This window comes from Lissotriton helveticus, chromosome 11 (assembly GCF_964261635.1).
Source record: "Lissotriton helveticus chromosome 11, aLisHel1.1, whole genome shotgun sequence".
NCBI lineage: Eukaryota > Metazoa > Chordata > Amphibia > Caudata > Salamandridae > Lissotriton > Lissotriton helveticus.
In genome coordinates, this window is record NC_136072.1 from 929,873,146 (window position 1) to 929,889,666 (window position 16,521).

The window sequence follows — 16,521 nt, forward strand, 5'->3', positions numbered from 1 at the left end:
ATTCGTAGCTCTGCTAGTGCCACCTCCTGGAGTCCCTCACAAGGTACCTCCTTATGTTCGCCTCCGGCCAGGTCAGTCAAATCCTGTGAGCCAAGATGTCGCATCAATTACAGAACCAAAATCTGGTCCACTCTTCGCATCACCAGACCCCACAGGTCCCACTCCACGCTCAATAGGTGGACTAAAGGAAAGCGGCGCCTCGAACACTTGGGAGACTGTATGTCCTGCAGGGTTCCTCCAGTGTGGGTAAGATTGGACAGGCTTATCTCACGACCTGCTCCCCTGCCCCCAGTCTCTGCGCTATAGTGGGTCGGCCGAGCTCAATGCAACCACCAGGCCCGCTCACACCCAGCTGTCCGGGCCTTCAAGTGGGCGCCTGCCTTTGAATAGTATTATCTAGTCCAGCAGGAGACTCAGGCCCCACGTGTATCCCCGCAGCCCTGGCCACTCCACAACTTCGGGCCCCCAAGGCAGCAGACATGTCTATGTGCTCTGTTAGGTTGCACAAGCTGTTCCTGCTGAGCAATCTTCAGTGCGCGCTTTTAAATTCTGGGCGCCCCTTACCCAGTATTCAAATCGCCGCCCCACCTGCTGTCCTCTCGCCCCCAGTATCTCACCGGTTTACAGAACCGCGGTAGGCTCCAAAGCCGGGGCCCCGATTTTTGGTGAAGCCCCGCCTCCAGCAGTCGTCCGGCCCTCGCGCCCCTTTCTACCTTCCTCTGCCGACGGTCGGGTGTGCCGGCTGAGCCGCCGGGCCAGGCTTCAATCTCCCGCAGAGCCAGTTAAGTTCAGCTAGCCAGGCTTTCTTCCACAGGGGCCTCCTTGGTCCGCGCCGGCTGCTCTGTGCTCAGCAACGCCCGGGTAGTGTATCCGGGGCTTCCATCCACAGCTGCGCCTCCTCGGCACTCACCAGGGCTCCTCAGGTCGGGCGGCCGCCAACAAGGCAGCGCCGCTCGGTCTCCACCGGGTATCGCCAGCACCTCTTTCTTGCACGGGACTCTGACGGGCTTTCACTGGAGTCCACACGTCACAGGCACCTCCGCTCCGTACAGGCCGCACCTCCCTCACTCGCCATCAGGGAGCCGCCATTACCGCTCCGGCCGGAGCCCTGGAAAAGGAGGTCGGAATCCCCGCACAAGCCACTGGACCGGCTAATCTTTGCAGGAGGGAGGTAAGGAAGGAGTCACGGCAATTTGAGAAGATTTCTAGCTGTGGATGGCGTAGGATAGGGCAGGATAGGAGTGCAGGGAACGGGAGCTTCGCTAGGCAGCGGCAATTCTCATTGGCTGCTAGCCACGCCCCTGAACTCGCATATTTGAAGGTGCTCTCATATGTGATAATGAAGAAAATGGTGGGTCAATGAATTAAATTATTTTCCCATGATCACATCATTTGAAACCAGTTTATGGGTCAAGAGCATTAAAAATAGGTCGAATAGTTTATACAAGTCACTAAACCTGCAGGCCTAGTAACATTTTTTTGAGGCCTGCTCATATACTTTAACACTCACCTATACTGCCTTTCACATATGCAGTTACTTGCTGATATACCACTTACACATTCATTCACTCTCTGACACAGACATACACACACTCAGTCACCCATACAGCCCCTCACAGATGCACTCACTAACCCATATAGCCACTGACACCCACTCACTAATCCATGCAGGCAGTCACACACCCCCTCACCCACCCATACAAACACTCATACAGCCATACAGGTACTCAGGTACTCAGACAACCGTTCAGTCACCCATACATTACTCACGTACCCCCACTCACACACCCATTCAGCAACTTACACACCAGCTAACTTACTCATAAAGACATTAACATAACAGGTTTCTCACCCATACATTCAATGAGACACCAAATCACTCACTTATATAGTCAGTCACACACCCACTGAATCATCCATACAGTCACTCATATACTCACTGATTCACCAATACACCTTGGTGTATATATTTGACTTTCATAAACTGTTTAAAAACAGCCATAATATGGAGCCCTTCGCTCAGAGAGTGCGACGGAATCCGGATGTGACGGGCATTAGGATGGGGGGTTACTCCCACGCGATCAGCCTTTATGCAGACGATGTGATTTTCGCGCTAGAGAACCCAGGGCGGTCATTACCAGCTAGCATGACCGAACTCGAGGCTTTTGAGAGAGTGGCGGGCTTCAAGATGAATGTAGCGAAATCCACTGCATTAGATGTCTCCCTTCGACCCGCGACTAAGCGCGAGCTGCAGGGGCTCTTCCCCCTCCGTTGGTCGCGGGACCAAGTGCAATACTTGGGGATCGCGCTGGCCCCCACGCTGCAGGCAACGATCACCATCAACTACGAGGCGATGTATGCGAAAGTCAAGGAAGAAATGGGGAGGTGGAACAAGGGGACCATTTCTTGGCTGGGGCGAGTGGCAGCTGTCAAGATGACGGTCTTACCACAAATTTTATACCTGTTTCGCGCTCTGCCCTTACAGCCCCCCAAGGGGTGGATTCAACGGATGCAGACGGAAGTGTCCCGATTTGTGTGGCAGGGCCGCGCCCCCCGAATGCGCCGCGCACTTACTACTCTGGCTCCGGAATCGGGAGGATTGGGGGTCCCGGACTTGCGCAAATACTTCCAGGCGTCTCAATTGAGATACCTGGTGGAGTGGAGCAGGCTGGAATCCGACAAGCATTGGCTTTTTCAGGATCAGGCGGTAGCCGGGCGCCCGCTGCAAGACATACCATTTCTCCGCCGATCGCACCGTCCCCCGAATCTCTATGCCTCTTCCATCACACGGGTCCCGTTAAGGGTGTGGGACGCCACCAATCGTGTATTTGACTTCACCACTTTCCCCTCCCCTTTCACACCTATAGTGAACAATCCCGATTTCACACCGGGGACAGAACCTGGGGGCTTTTCGCGCTGGAGGGAGAAGGGTTGTAAGGCACTATACCACATGTACACGACTGACGGGGTTGTCCCCTTCCAAAGCTTGAAAGATGATTTCCAGTTGGACGAAACGGACCGCATGAGATATTGGCAAGTTAGGCACTGGGCCCTTCACCCACAGGTTAGGGGATCGGCGGACAGGGAACTGTTGCCGTATGAAAAATGGTTAGTGACGCGCACCTCCGACACGAAACTAATCTCCGATCTGTATAAGATGCTGCAGCGTCCGCCCTCACATTTCCATATCCCCGGCAGGGAGAGGTGGCACAGGGAATTAGGGAGGACTCTTAGTCATAAGGAATGGGAACACATATCATACCGAGCGCGGCATTCAGCTTACCATGTAGGCCTCACGGAAACATTTACCAAGGTCTCTACTTATTGGTACCGCACTCCGGAGAGGTTACACGAGATGAACCGGCTGATTGATGATAGGTGCTGGCGCGACTGTGGGCAGAAAGGCACTCTAACACATATCCTGTGGGACTGTCCAATTATACAGGCATACTGGTCAGAGATACTTGATGAGATTGATGTGTGCTTTGGGATTGAACTGCCCAGATTTCCTGCTTATACCCTGCTAGGCCTCCCTAATAGGTTAATGTATCCTTTGAAATCCAGACGGGGGAGGCAGATTGCGATAATGTTGGGTTCAGCGGTTCAGAACATTTTAATACACTGGCGCACACCCACTGTTCCTTCCTTGACAGGGTGGCTACATAGGCTGTGGCATGTTCTGGGGATGGAAAAGCTCTCTCTCACGTTAGCTGGGGAGGTGGATGGCTTTGAGGAGTTGTGGCAGCCTTTTCATGCACTGCTGTCCACGGAATTCAAGGAAATAACATGCCCTAGATACCTGAGGCTCATGAGGCTTATGCCACCGTTGTGAGGAACTGTTGGCGTGGGTTGAAGGAGAGTACTAGCGGGTGGTGCTGAGGAGTGGATGCGTGCTAGAGACTACACCAAGGCTTTGGTTTTACATGACACCGGACGGAGTGGGGGGAGGGACTGTGGGGGGAGGGTTTGTTGGTTAATGGGGGGTTCGATTGGTTTGGGTATGGCTTTTAGGCCTTTGTTTCCTGCATATTGCAAAATGTTGGGTCAGGTGCTGGACGGCCCCAGAGGCCGGACATTTGAACTGCATTCCGGAGATGCCTCTGACGCGAGCACTGACCCTTTGTATGATTGTCTACCTCTACCACTGTACCTTTCTAATAAAAATACTTTAAACATAAAAACAGCCATAGTCACTGGATAGTGTCATCAGTGATGTCATCCGAGATGTCATCAATTATGTCACTGACTATGTCATGACTGATTTAAAATGTGAGGTCATAAGCAGTGCATTGCGTAGACGCAAGTTCTAGTTAGCTCAGCTAACTAAAACTATTGAATTTCTCTGATTTTGTATGAATGAAACTTAAGCCTAGCTATAACGTCTCTGTAACCTTTGGGTTTTTCAGTGAATTTAAAAGGTGTTTTAAATGCTAAGTTCTAACTATAACGCCCCTGTAACCTTTGGGTTTTTACAGTGAATATCTACTTTTTTTTAAATCCGATTTCCTATCTATAACGTACCTGTAACCTTTTTTTTCTCTCTGTGAATATATATATATATATATATATATATATATATATATATATATATATATATATATATATATATATATATATAAAAACGCATAAATATCATGGAATACAATTATTAAAAATATTTCTCCAGCATTGAATCTTTCATAGATTCACATGCTTGAATCTTCCCCGTCGTTATGGTGGGAGTCTCACGGTATTAGAAATTTAGCAGTATAAAAGAAAAAATTCATGTAAACCAATACAAAGATAATTATACTTTGTTAACCCATCGCCGTCTTTATATGGTCCAAATGTCACCCAATGAGATGCCAGCCTTGAGATCACAATCCCCTGCAGAGCCACCATACCTCAGATTTCTAACTGCATGTTGTGTGAGAAGGAGTCTCCATGAGGTCTGCTCAGTTTTTCTCTCTGTAGTGAACCTTTGACCTTTTTATTCACCCAGTATTCTCTGGACTGATATATTCTCATTTTCTTCATTTTGGGAAGATGTCTGAGGGCTGTAAGAAGAGGTTATTCAGACTCTGCAGATCTTGTGGGAAGGCTAGACTGTTCTCTGAGGACCTCCACAAAGATTGTTTATATTGCTTATATCCCAAACATGTTCCCTAGGAGTGTAAGCTTTGCAGCACTTTCTCTAATAGACTCTAAAAGACAGAGAGGCACGTTTACTTCTGTGGCTACAGAAGAAGAAAACCAGATCAGAGTCTGGTTCAGAGGCTGAAGAGGCTCATTCTACTCCAAAAAGAAAGCTAGAGCCTACTGTTATTAAAGCTAACTCTAAAAAAACAAAAGTCAATAAAACCAAAGACAAGGTGCCAGATTTACTGCCTCCTGAGGGCTTTTCTAGTAAGTCTTCTTCCTCAGTGCCGCCCCACCTCATAAAAAATCTGTGGTGAAAAAGGCCCCGTTGACGGACCCGTCGGCGGCAGTCTCGTCGATGAGAGCAGCGCATTCATCTTCACTGGCGGTGTCGATGACGGTTACACCGACGACGATGATGAAGGCAGGAACTTCAACCTTTATGACAACATTCGGAGACCTGAATACCATCGTCGACGAGGTTGTCGATGAAATTGACGACGGAGCGGCCGTCGACGATCTCGACGACGACCTCGTTGACGACTACCTAGTCGACGATTGTATTCAAGTCTCCAAATGAACAAAGCTTGTCAATAACCGTTTCACTAAAGAGGTTTCCACTGTTGACGTGCTCGTCGATGGAGACAAAAAAGGTCCTCAGTAATACCTGATTCAGGAAAAGTTACTTCAGAATTGGCATCTGGGAGCAAAATCTCGCCGCTACCACCTTTTCATCTGTTGGAAAAGCAGGAATCAGAGGAGGAGGGTTCTTTTGGACCTGCGTATAGCCCCTCTCAGCTCAAGGTGAAATAACAAGACACGGATGAAGAAGAGTATCAAGACAAAACGGAATATTTGCAAGATGATTTCTCTTTTAAAGATCGTTCTCCATCAAGATCAGAGAGGTACGAATCTTTTCAGGACAATTATGAGTATGAGGAAGAGGAGGATAATTCTCCACTGCCCAGGGAAGATACTATTTCAGTCCCAATCTCGTTGCTTACGGATCTGATACACGTGATCAAGGACTATTACAAACGCTTACCGGAAGCAAATGCTCCATTATTTAACACCCTGAGTAAGAAGCAGAGTGCACCCACTTCTGAGAAGGCAGTGCCACCGCAGGCCTCATAGATGACACTTCCTCCAACAGTGATAGCCATCAGGGATGACTATATAGAGAGTGATGTGGAAGCACAACCAGAAGAGGGAGAGCTGACACAGGATGAAGAGCCTGTGGGTGACGAATGAGATCAGTAAATTGCTCCATCATCTCCTTCACCTTCATCTTTCCCAGCGCATTCTCCGCCGGAAGACATTGGAGGGTTCCACGAGTTACTTAAGCGGCTTGGAAATCAATTTGGATCATTCCATTGGTGAGCTACATATGGGAGGAAGGTCTAAAAATTATGAAAAATCCAGCTTATATTTCGGCATCAATTCCGAGAATGGAGAAAAAATATAAAGCTCCAAAAGTGTCTCTGGCATGTCTAATTGGCCATCCTAGACCTGAATCAGTGGTCATGCAGGCAGTGCAGAGACGCTTTAGGGACCAGGCCACTACATCTTCCGCTCCTCCAGACAAGGAGGGTAGAAAACTAGATGGCACAGGTAAACGATTTGCAGTTATGGCAGCCGCGTCCATCAAGGCATCAAATGTCTTAGCCATAGTAAGCCGGTATGACAGACAAATGTGGTCTGTCTTAGCGCCTTTGCTATGTCACCTTCCTCATGATAAGAAGGCAGAGGCGACACAAATTCTACAAGAAGGGGCTAGGGCAGCCTCTGAAATGACTGATAAAGCCATGGACATTTCATCAGTGGCTTTTAGGCAGATGGCAGGAGCTATCAGTCTTCGCAGACAAAACTGGCTCAAAGCTACCTCTTTTCGTCCGGATATTCAAGCGAAAATTGTTGATATGCTATTTGATGGTGAAAATCTATTTGGAAAGCATGTGGATGATGCTCTTCAGTGAATTAAGACAGATACAGACACAGGCCATGCTTTAGGGATTCTACAACAACAAAGGTTTCAGTCCTTTCGTGGTAGAGGAGCAAGAGGCCAATACCAATATAGATACCAGCCCAACCAGCAACAGGGGTATCGCCAATACCCTAATCAACAACAGTTTCGATCGACCAATGTGCCTTACCATCAACAGGCAAACAGAAGAAAGACGCCCAGTAGGGGAAAGTCGCAGGACAGTAGTAGGCGACAGTGACATTCTCAGGGAGCCACCCACCTCATCAGGAAGCAAATCTAATCAGAACCACAACCTCTCAGTATTTCCAACAATGGCTGTCAATAACATCGGACAAATGGGTGTTGGACATTATACTTCAGGGTCACACCCTACAGTTCGTTCAAAAACCACCGCCCGTCCTCCCATTCTGAAGAAACATCAAAACCTATCCTTACTAAAGAAAGAGATCTTGAATCTCGTTTTTATTAAAGGGGCAATAGAGGAGGTTCAAAATCATCGAGGGAAATGATTCTACTCGCATTTTTTCCTAATAGAGAAAAAACAAAGTACCAAATGGAGGCAGGTGATGGATCTAAGAGGTTTGAACAACTATATCAGAAAACAACTCTTCAGAATGTTATCGCTGTAAGAGATTCTTCTAATGCTGAACAGAGGAGACTATGACATCTTTAGATCTATTAGATGCATACTTCCATGTCCCAATATACGTCAATCATCGCCGGTATCTGACATTTGAGGTGGCGGGGTGCCACTACCAATTCAGGGTGTTGCCCTTTGGTCTCCGATCAGCACTAAGAGTGTTCACGAAGTGCATGGCGCCAGTGCCAGCTTATTTGAGACAACAATTACACCAGGTCTATGCTTATCTAGATGACTGGCTTATAAAAGGTCCGACGTACCACTGCACTCAAAACTCATTAAGAGCTTGTCGTCGGCTATTCATAAACCTAGGTCTAAAAGCAAATGTGGAAAAATCCTATCTGATACTGTCACAAACGTTACAGTTTTTAGGAACAGCGTTGAACACAAGAGAGGCAAAGGCGTATCCTTCAGAAGAACGTATTCAGAAAATCTTAAAGTTGGGATCTCAGATTCAAGAGTCCGTTTCAGTAAGGATGTACAAGTCCATGCTCGGAATGCTCTCATCCTGCATTGCGTTAGTTCCAAACTGTTGACCCCACATGAGGCCACTTCAGGAACAACTCGACCTCCAATTGATTCAGGCTCAAGGATCTTTCGAAGATCTAGTCCATGTCACCCCACAAATAAAGAAAGCTCTGTCATGGTAGGGGGCAAGGAAGAATCTTTCAGCAGGTCTAATTTTCGAACCTCAACCTCCCAAATTCATTATGACAACGGATGCATCCTTGCAGGGATGGGGAGCGCATCTGCAGGAGCTGGAAATACAAGGTCACTGGAACTCGCAGGAAGCGAGGATGCACATCAATTGGTTGGAACTAAAAGCAGTGTTTTTAGGTCTACAGGCTTTTCTCCCCAGAATTCACGACTCCCCGATTATTGTAAGAACGGACAACATGACCACTATGTTTTATCTTCTAAAGCAAGGAGGAAGAAGTTCGAAAACCTTATCAGCCCAAGCTCAAAAAATCTGGCAGTGGCTTCTAAAGCACAATATCACGCTACAGGTGCAGCATGTCCCAGGAATCCACAACCGATGGGCAGATTCCTTAAGCAGGTCTGCAAGCCTATGCCACGAATGGGAGCTAGATCTACATCGGAGTCTCCAGATATTCCACCAATGGGGAACTCCAGGGTTGGAACTATTTGCCACTTGAGATAACAAGAAATGTTAAAGGTTTGCGAGCAGATTCCCTCAAAAGTGCTCATGGGGGTATGCTCTTCAGCTACTATGGACAGGAATGTTTGCATATGCATTTCCTCCATTCCCTCTAATTCCGAAGGTGTTAAGGAAAATGAAATCAGAACCGTGTCACATGATCCTCAAATCTCCGGCATGGCCGAACAGTACTGGTTCACCGAGCTTCTACGAATGTCTGTATCTCCTCATATTCTATTTCTACCTGTGCACGATCTAATATCTATGAACTGGCGACAAGTGGTGCATCCTCAAATAAGCTCACTATAATTGTCAGCTTGGAACCTCATGAGCATGAATTCCAATCCTTGAATATTCCTCAGGAATGTCGTGATATTCTGACTCACTCAAGAGCATTTTCCACCAATAAAACATAAGCAGCGAACCGGAAAAGGTTTTCCAGTGGTGTTTGGATCACTCTTTACACCCTTTGCTTTCAACGCCAGATCAAATCCTGCCGAATTTACTGTATCTAGTCAAAGCAGGTTTAGCCCATTCATCTCTCAAGGTGCATCTTGCGGCAATCTCAAGATATCGCAGAAGGACGGGGAAACCATCTCTGTGGTCTGACGGAGTAATAAAGGAGTTTATGAAGGGTGTATTCAGGGGTTTCACTCCCATAAAACGTCCATTATTATATGAACTAAAACACATTAAAATAATTAAACAATATAGTTTTCAACTATATTATTGAAAACGATATTAGCAACAACAAAATTCTTAACAATGATATTACTTACCTGGAAAAAAATGATATTCTTGACAACAATATTTCTGCATCGCAACATTTTTGTATCACAATATATTTTTTTCTATATTTCTGTGTCCTGATATTTGCAATTCAATATTTTGTCCAAATACCTAGAAAATTTAAAACATGTGGAGAATAATAGTAGCAGGTCTCTTGGTCTCAACAGATAAGCTATGAAATTCTGCTGTGTTTCTTCACTCAGAATGCAGAACCCATTTTGCATCCCTCAGCTGACATGCCTTTTATGGTTGCAGGTTGTCCGGCTGTACCTGTCTGGTGGAATGTGCGGCCATGACCATGAGGGAAGTCCTATCTGGTATGATGTTGTGGGCCCTCTTGATGCTAAAGGTTTGCTCCTATCGGCGTCCAAACAAGACCTCATCAAAACCAAGGCTCGGGATTGTGAAATCATGCACCAGCAGTGCAAACAGCAGTCTGAGAAGGTGAGTATGGTCTTAGGAGTTGAGTACTGTTGTGGGAAGAATGAGCACTAATCTTGGAGAGGGCTAGTGCAGAGCTAGAATCATTACCAAATTGGTGGGTGTAGATCAGTGAGAGTACCGTTTGCTGCCTGAGAAAATGAACACCAATCTAGAGATTGCACACCGCTTTCTTAGAATGTGAGTACTGAGCTGGACAGAAGGCAGAGTGATAACAGAGAAGGCAAGCTCTGAGATGTTGAACAAAGTTGGTGCTGCACACTGCTCTCTAGAATCCCACTCTGAGTGAGTATTGATTGCTGTCTGAGAAAGAGAACACTGAACTGGAGAGAACCCAGACAACTATACAAGACGGCGTATGCTTATCTAGGGTTAAGAATAGTAAATCACTGTTTACTTATATATACTTACTTTGACAGTATATTGCTAGTCCATATTCTGTACTCTGTATTTTACATGTAATCTACTTTACTCTAATTTACTGTAATCAACCTAATGCTTGGAAAAGGAAGGTTCGCATTTTTGCAAAGTAAAACAAAACGTAATTACACCTCTGCACTGATGGTTCAGCGATATGAGTAAGAAGGTGGCAGACTTGATAGACTGCCTACCCAAAAAGAAACAACTAGAGGCCGAACCACTTTTGAGAGGAAGAGTGGTTAATATGAACCTAGAACACTAGATTGCTGACCACTGACCTGACACTGTGCCTCCATACACAGTTCAGGATACTTCCTCATACCAGGGGTACAGGCACATCTGAGTTGGCCTCATCTTTTATAGTTTACTGGTGTCTCCAACCAGTCAATCAGGAGCTACTAGCAGCTTGTTAACACCTTCTGAGAAGCTCACAGACTTAAGTTAATTTTAGAAAAAGTACATGGTCACATTTTTCTTTTAAAGTTAAGGCAAGACTGTGTTTATTTTACATTATTATCTGCAAGCTGCAGATAGCAGGGCCTGATAATAAGCAGTGCGTGCCTCAGGGCACACCGGTGAAGAACGGAAGTGCTGAGGTATTCAACTCTTAAATAAGTCCTTGTCAACTTAATATTGAAGTGTGAGAACAAAATGATATTTCTGAATGCGTTTAAATGGTAGAAAATTAAAAGGAAATTTTTCTTTAATGATTAAGTTAACTCTTCATTTTAATTTTCTCCTATTTCAGGGTTGCATTTGCCAGTAGCCAGTAGACACTGTGCCATATTTATATCTGAAATATACAGTCCTCTTTTTTTTTTTAATGGGGGGAATGTAAAGTGACGAAAATATTTCTATGAAACATTAACCCCCAGATGCATCAACAACCCATTTTGCAATTCCCTAATAGCGAATAATACTGATTCGCTATTAAGGAATATCAAAATGGAATGCATCAAGAAATCACTAAAAAAATAGCGATTTCTTAGAATTCCTTAATTGCGACTCGCAAATTGCGAGTCGCAATTAAGGAATACCTCCCCATTCATTCCTATGGGCCTTGAGGCCCATCAGAATGAATGGGAAGACAATCTCAATTTGCGAGTCGCAATTAGCGAATCGCAGATTGAGATTTCAAGGGTGCACCCTGTTGCACCCCTGAAATTGATCTGTGCACATATGTTGCGCACACACATGCCCTTAGGGCATGTGTGTGCGCAACATGAAACTTTGAAAAATGCACTTTAGTGCATTTTTCAAAGTTTTTGCAAATTACCATGAAGTTTTACTTCATGGTAATTGGCGTGCCCTATTAGCGAATTCGCTATTTTTAAAACTTTCATGCATTGCATTTAAGGAATCTCAATTTGAGATTCCTTAAATGCAAATAATCGCAATTTAGCGAATTCTCAAATAGCGATTTTTGCATTTGGGATGATGCATCCCAAATGCAAAAATACCGGTCGCAAAGGGGCAGATTCTGAGAATCTGCCCCTTTGCGAGCGGATTTTTGCTTGATGAATCTATGCCTAAGTCTTAATGTTTTTCTCCACTTTAAATTAGGCCAATTACATCTTAATGTTGTATGAAGCATGTTTCTTCACCTTAAATTCCTGCCATTTAAATAAATGGCTGTTTTTTTTTGTTATAAATATGGCACCTTACGTACAGGCCACTGAGAGACAGATGCCTGGTGTTTGTAAATGTGATACATGAAAATGGGTTTTATGAAATCCATATAAAGTTAAATTTTCAGTTTAATTTTCTCCCATTTTGAAGGGTTGCCTTTACACACAGCAGGCATCTTGCTCCAAGTTGCTGGTAGACATAGTGCCATATTTATAACTGAAAAATACAACCATTATTTTAAGTGGGAGAAATTTAAAGTGAAAAAAAATATTCCATATCATGAACATTTTTTAAGAAAGTTTTATGCACTTTGAATTTCTCCCATTAAAAAAAAAAGCATTATATGTTTGTATTATACATGTAACGGGCCACATATGACAAAGTATTCCAGTGACACAAGTACATAAAATGTAGGCTGTCAGTCACCCATAGACATTTATCCCACGTATATGCACACCTGTTTATACATTCCCAAAGACCACACTCTCGCTCACACACATGGCTGTCCTGTCATAGTGCCCCTAGTCAAAGTATTATGTTCAAACCATGGTATCTCGTTCTCTGGATATTAGCTTTAAAGTCAATGTAGCTGGGTGTGAGGGTGTCTTAGCCTTCAGTAGCTCAAAATGACTTTCACTGATCAAACGTAGCTCTCACTGCAGAAAACGTTGGAGACCCTTGCTCTGAGTGCATCTTTTGCTGCTGTGTATGTGCTGTCTTATGTATTCCTTTCGGTTCTAAAATGTGAAATAAGTTTGTCCAGCCATGGAGACCGGCATTCTTGGTCCTTGATCTCCCCTCTTCACAAAACCAGCCAGTCTTCCGCTCCACCAGCATTTGACATACTGAAATCATGGATGTCTGGGAAAAAATTTATGATCTGGGCGAGGTGTTTGGTGACATGTATATTGATAGGGAGCTCAGATGTTAGAAGGAGGACTTTCAAATTCTTTCAAAATGATAGTGGTATTTTAGAGAATCTTTTTCTCCTCTCCTGTGAAAGCAATTTCCAACTGTTTTGCTAGAGATAGCTCAATGATTAAATGTACTGGAAACACCATGAAGGTAGTTTTGCTACCTCTTATTTACCATGCTGTCACTAAATAGAGTGTGACCCTGTTGGTGTGCAGCTATGGGGTTGGTAGTCCCTTACCTATAGTCTACCCCTAGAGGCAATTCAATTTCCAGAATACTTGATATGAAATGGATAGTCAATCAAATCAAAGAATGAGCCTCTCCTTATCTTATCTTATCTTAAGTGAAATTTGTAGAGCGCACTGACACCATAAGTTTCCTGGCGCTGAAAGAGAGAGTGCAGAAATTGCTGGGGCGGACTAACCAGTTAAAATGAAAAGCCGGGTCTTCAAAAATTTCCTGAAATTCAATAGGGAGCAGCTAGACTTGACTGACAAGGGAAGAGGATTCCATAATTTAGGGGCCAGGTGGGCGAACCTGCAGCCGCCAAATTTTTTAAGTTTAACTGTAGGGGCGACCAGCAGGTGGAGATGAGCCGAGCGAAGGTTGCGCACCGGACGGTGCAGCATGATCAGTGTTTTGAGAAACTCGGGGCTAGTGCAATGGAGAGCCTTGAAAGTTAGGCAGCCGATCTTGAAGGCCGCCCTTTGATCAACTGGCAACCAGTGCAGTTTGCGCAATAGTGGCTTCGCTGATTGCCACTTTGGAGTTTTATGGATGAGTCTGGCTGCCTGGTTTTGTACAATTTGGAGACGGCGGAGCAATGATTGTGGAAGTCCATGGTATAGAGAGTTCGAGAAGTCGAGGCGGGATAGTACCAGAGAGATCACAACCTGGACCAATGCCGCATGCGGTAGTAGGTGGGCTATTTTATGGACTTTACGTAGTTGAAACATACTGGAAGAAATCACAGCACCTACTTAAGCCTTGAGAGAGAGCTCCGCATCAATAACCACCCCCAGGCTCTTCACTGAGCTTGCCAGGGCAGGGGGGGAGCCCAGTTCCTTGGGCCAGAACTGGGGACCCCAGTATGCTGGACTGTTACCAGGGAGGATGAGCTCCGTTTTCCCTGGATTTAATTTTAATTGATTGTGGTTCATCCATGACTGTATATGGGTCATCACTGCTTGAAAACTTATTGGCAGCGTCGGGGGAGTCAAGAGGAAAGATGATCTGCAAATCATCAGCATAGTTGAACACTGTGATGTCCCACCTCTTGAGCGAGTGGATCAGTGGCCGGAGGTATAAGTTAAACAGAAGGGGGGAAAGAGAGGAGCCCTGAGGGACTCCGCAGGTCGTGGGTACCCTGGCTGCCGTGAAGGGGTCCAGGCGAACAGCTTGAGCTCTGCCCACGCGAAAGGACTCGATCCAATTAAGGGCAGGGCCCTGGATGCCGGCCTGTCTGACACGGTGGAGAAGAATGTTATGGTCCACCGTGTCGAAAGCAGCAGACAAATCCAGTAACACCAGGGCCTGAGGTAACCCTTTGTCAGCATTCCCCCTCAAGGCGTACAAGACTGCCAAGCTGACGGCCTCGGTGGAATGGGCCGGCCTAAAGCCGGCTTGATTAGGTTCAAGATAGCAGGAATTCTCGATGAAATTGGAGAGGCATCGGGTAACATGAGCCTCAAGGAGCTTGGATAAATAGGGCAAGAGGGAGATGGGACGATAATTGGAGGGATCGGCAGGATCCGCTCCTGGTTTCTTCAACAGGGGCACTAGGATGGCCTCCTTAAAGCAGCTGTGGACTGTGCCTGTATTGAGGGAAGCATTCAACAAGGGCAGTATGCAATCCGGTAGAGTGAGACAGATGTCCCGAAGGACAGGAGGAGGGCAACAATCGTTAGGAGACCCTGATTTAACACGGGTCGCAAGCTCGGCCAGGGAGTTAGGGTTAAGGATAGGAAACTGAGTGAAGAGCAAGTGATTAGTGGGAAAAGTGTCCGGTAAACCCGAGGAGGTAAAGGGAGGAATGGAATTCTTAATATTGACTATTTTTTCAATGAAAAAAGAGTTCAGAGCGTCACAGGTCTCTTGGGTTGGAACCTGAGTGAGCAGGGTTCTATCATCCGTGGTGAGCTCATTCATGATTTTAAAAATTTCTTTGGGTTTATTATGGGCAGAAACAATTCTGTCAGAAATGTGTGTGGATCTGGCCAGGGAACTTGCGCCTTTGTAGTCTTTGCGGGCCGCCACAAAGAGCAGTCTGTCGGAGTTGGAGTAGTTGCGTCTCCAGATCCGCTCTAGCTGACGCACCTTCAATTTCTGTTCTTTGAGGGCACTAGAGAACCATCTGTGTGCGTTACTGTGTCTAGTGCGTGGGAATTTGGTGAGAGGAGCGAACTGGTCACTGGCCGTTTTAAGCCAGGTGCAGATGTCAGATAGCAGGGCCTGATAATAAGCAGTGCGTGCCTCAGGGCACACCGGTGAAGAACGGAAGTGCTGAGGTATTCAACTCTTAAATAAGTCCTTGTCAACTTAATATTGAAGTGTGAGAACAAAATGATATTTCTGAATGCGTTTAAATGGTAGAAAATTAAAAGGAAATTTTTCTTTAATGATTAAGTTAACTCTTCATTTTAATTTTCTCCTATTTCAGGGTTGCATTTGCAAACAGCAGGCCACTTGCTCCCAGTAGCCAGTAGACACTGTGCCATATTTATATCTGAAATATACAGTCCTCTTTTTTTTTTTAATGGGGGGAATGTAAAGTGACGAAAATATTTCTATGAAACATTAACCCCCAGATGCATCAACAACCCATTTTGCAATTCCCTAATAGCGAATAATACTGATTCGCTATTAAGGAATAGCAAAATGGAATGCATCAAGAAATCACTAAAAAAAATAGCGATTTCTTAGAATTCCTTAATTGCGACTCGCAAATTGCGAGTCGCAATTAAGGAATACCTCCCCATTCATTCCTATGGGCCTTGAGGCCCATCAGAATGAATGGGAAGACAATCTCAATTTGCGAGTCGCAATTAGCGAATCGCAAATTGAGATTGAGATTTCAAGGGTGCACCCTGTTGCACCCCTGAAATTGATCTGTGCACATATGTTGCGCACACACATGCCCTTAGGGCATGTGTGTGCGCAACATGAAACTTTGAAAAATGCACTTTAGTGCATTTTTCAAAGTTTTTGCAAATTACCATGAAGTTTTACTTCATGGTAATTTGCGTGCCCTATTAGCGAATTCGCTATTTTTAAAACTTTCATGCATTGCATTTAAGGAATCTCAATTTGAGATTCCTTAAATGCAAATAATCGCAATTTAGCGAATTCTCAAATAGCGATTTTTAGGTCGAGCTGGCGTTGGAGCGCGAAGCGCTCCCGCCAGCGAGACTATAGTCACCTTCCTCC

The 16,521-nt window shown here is 45.3% G+C and overlaps 1 protein-coding gene across 2 annotated transcripts in view; it reads left to right on the forward strand.

Annotated features, from left to right (window-relative positions):
- Positions 1–16,521, forward strand: part of LOC144792296 (SEC14-like protein 2) — a 418,489-nt gene that overhangs the window by 185,268 nt on the left and 216,700 nt on the right. For both annotated transcript variants that reach the window (XM_078667243.1, XM_078667244.1), the window contains exon 5: positions 9,946–10,134. In XM_078667243.1, the coding sequence (XP_078523369.1) occupies positions 9,946–10,134 (189 nt within the window). The remainder of the gene's footprint in view (positions 1–9,945; positions 10,135–16,521) is intronic.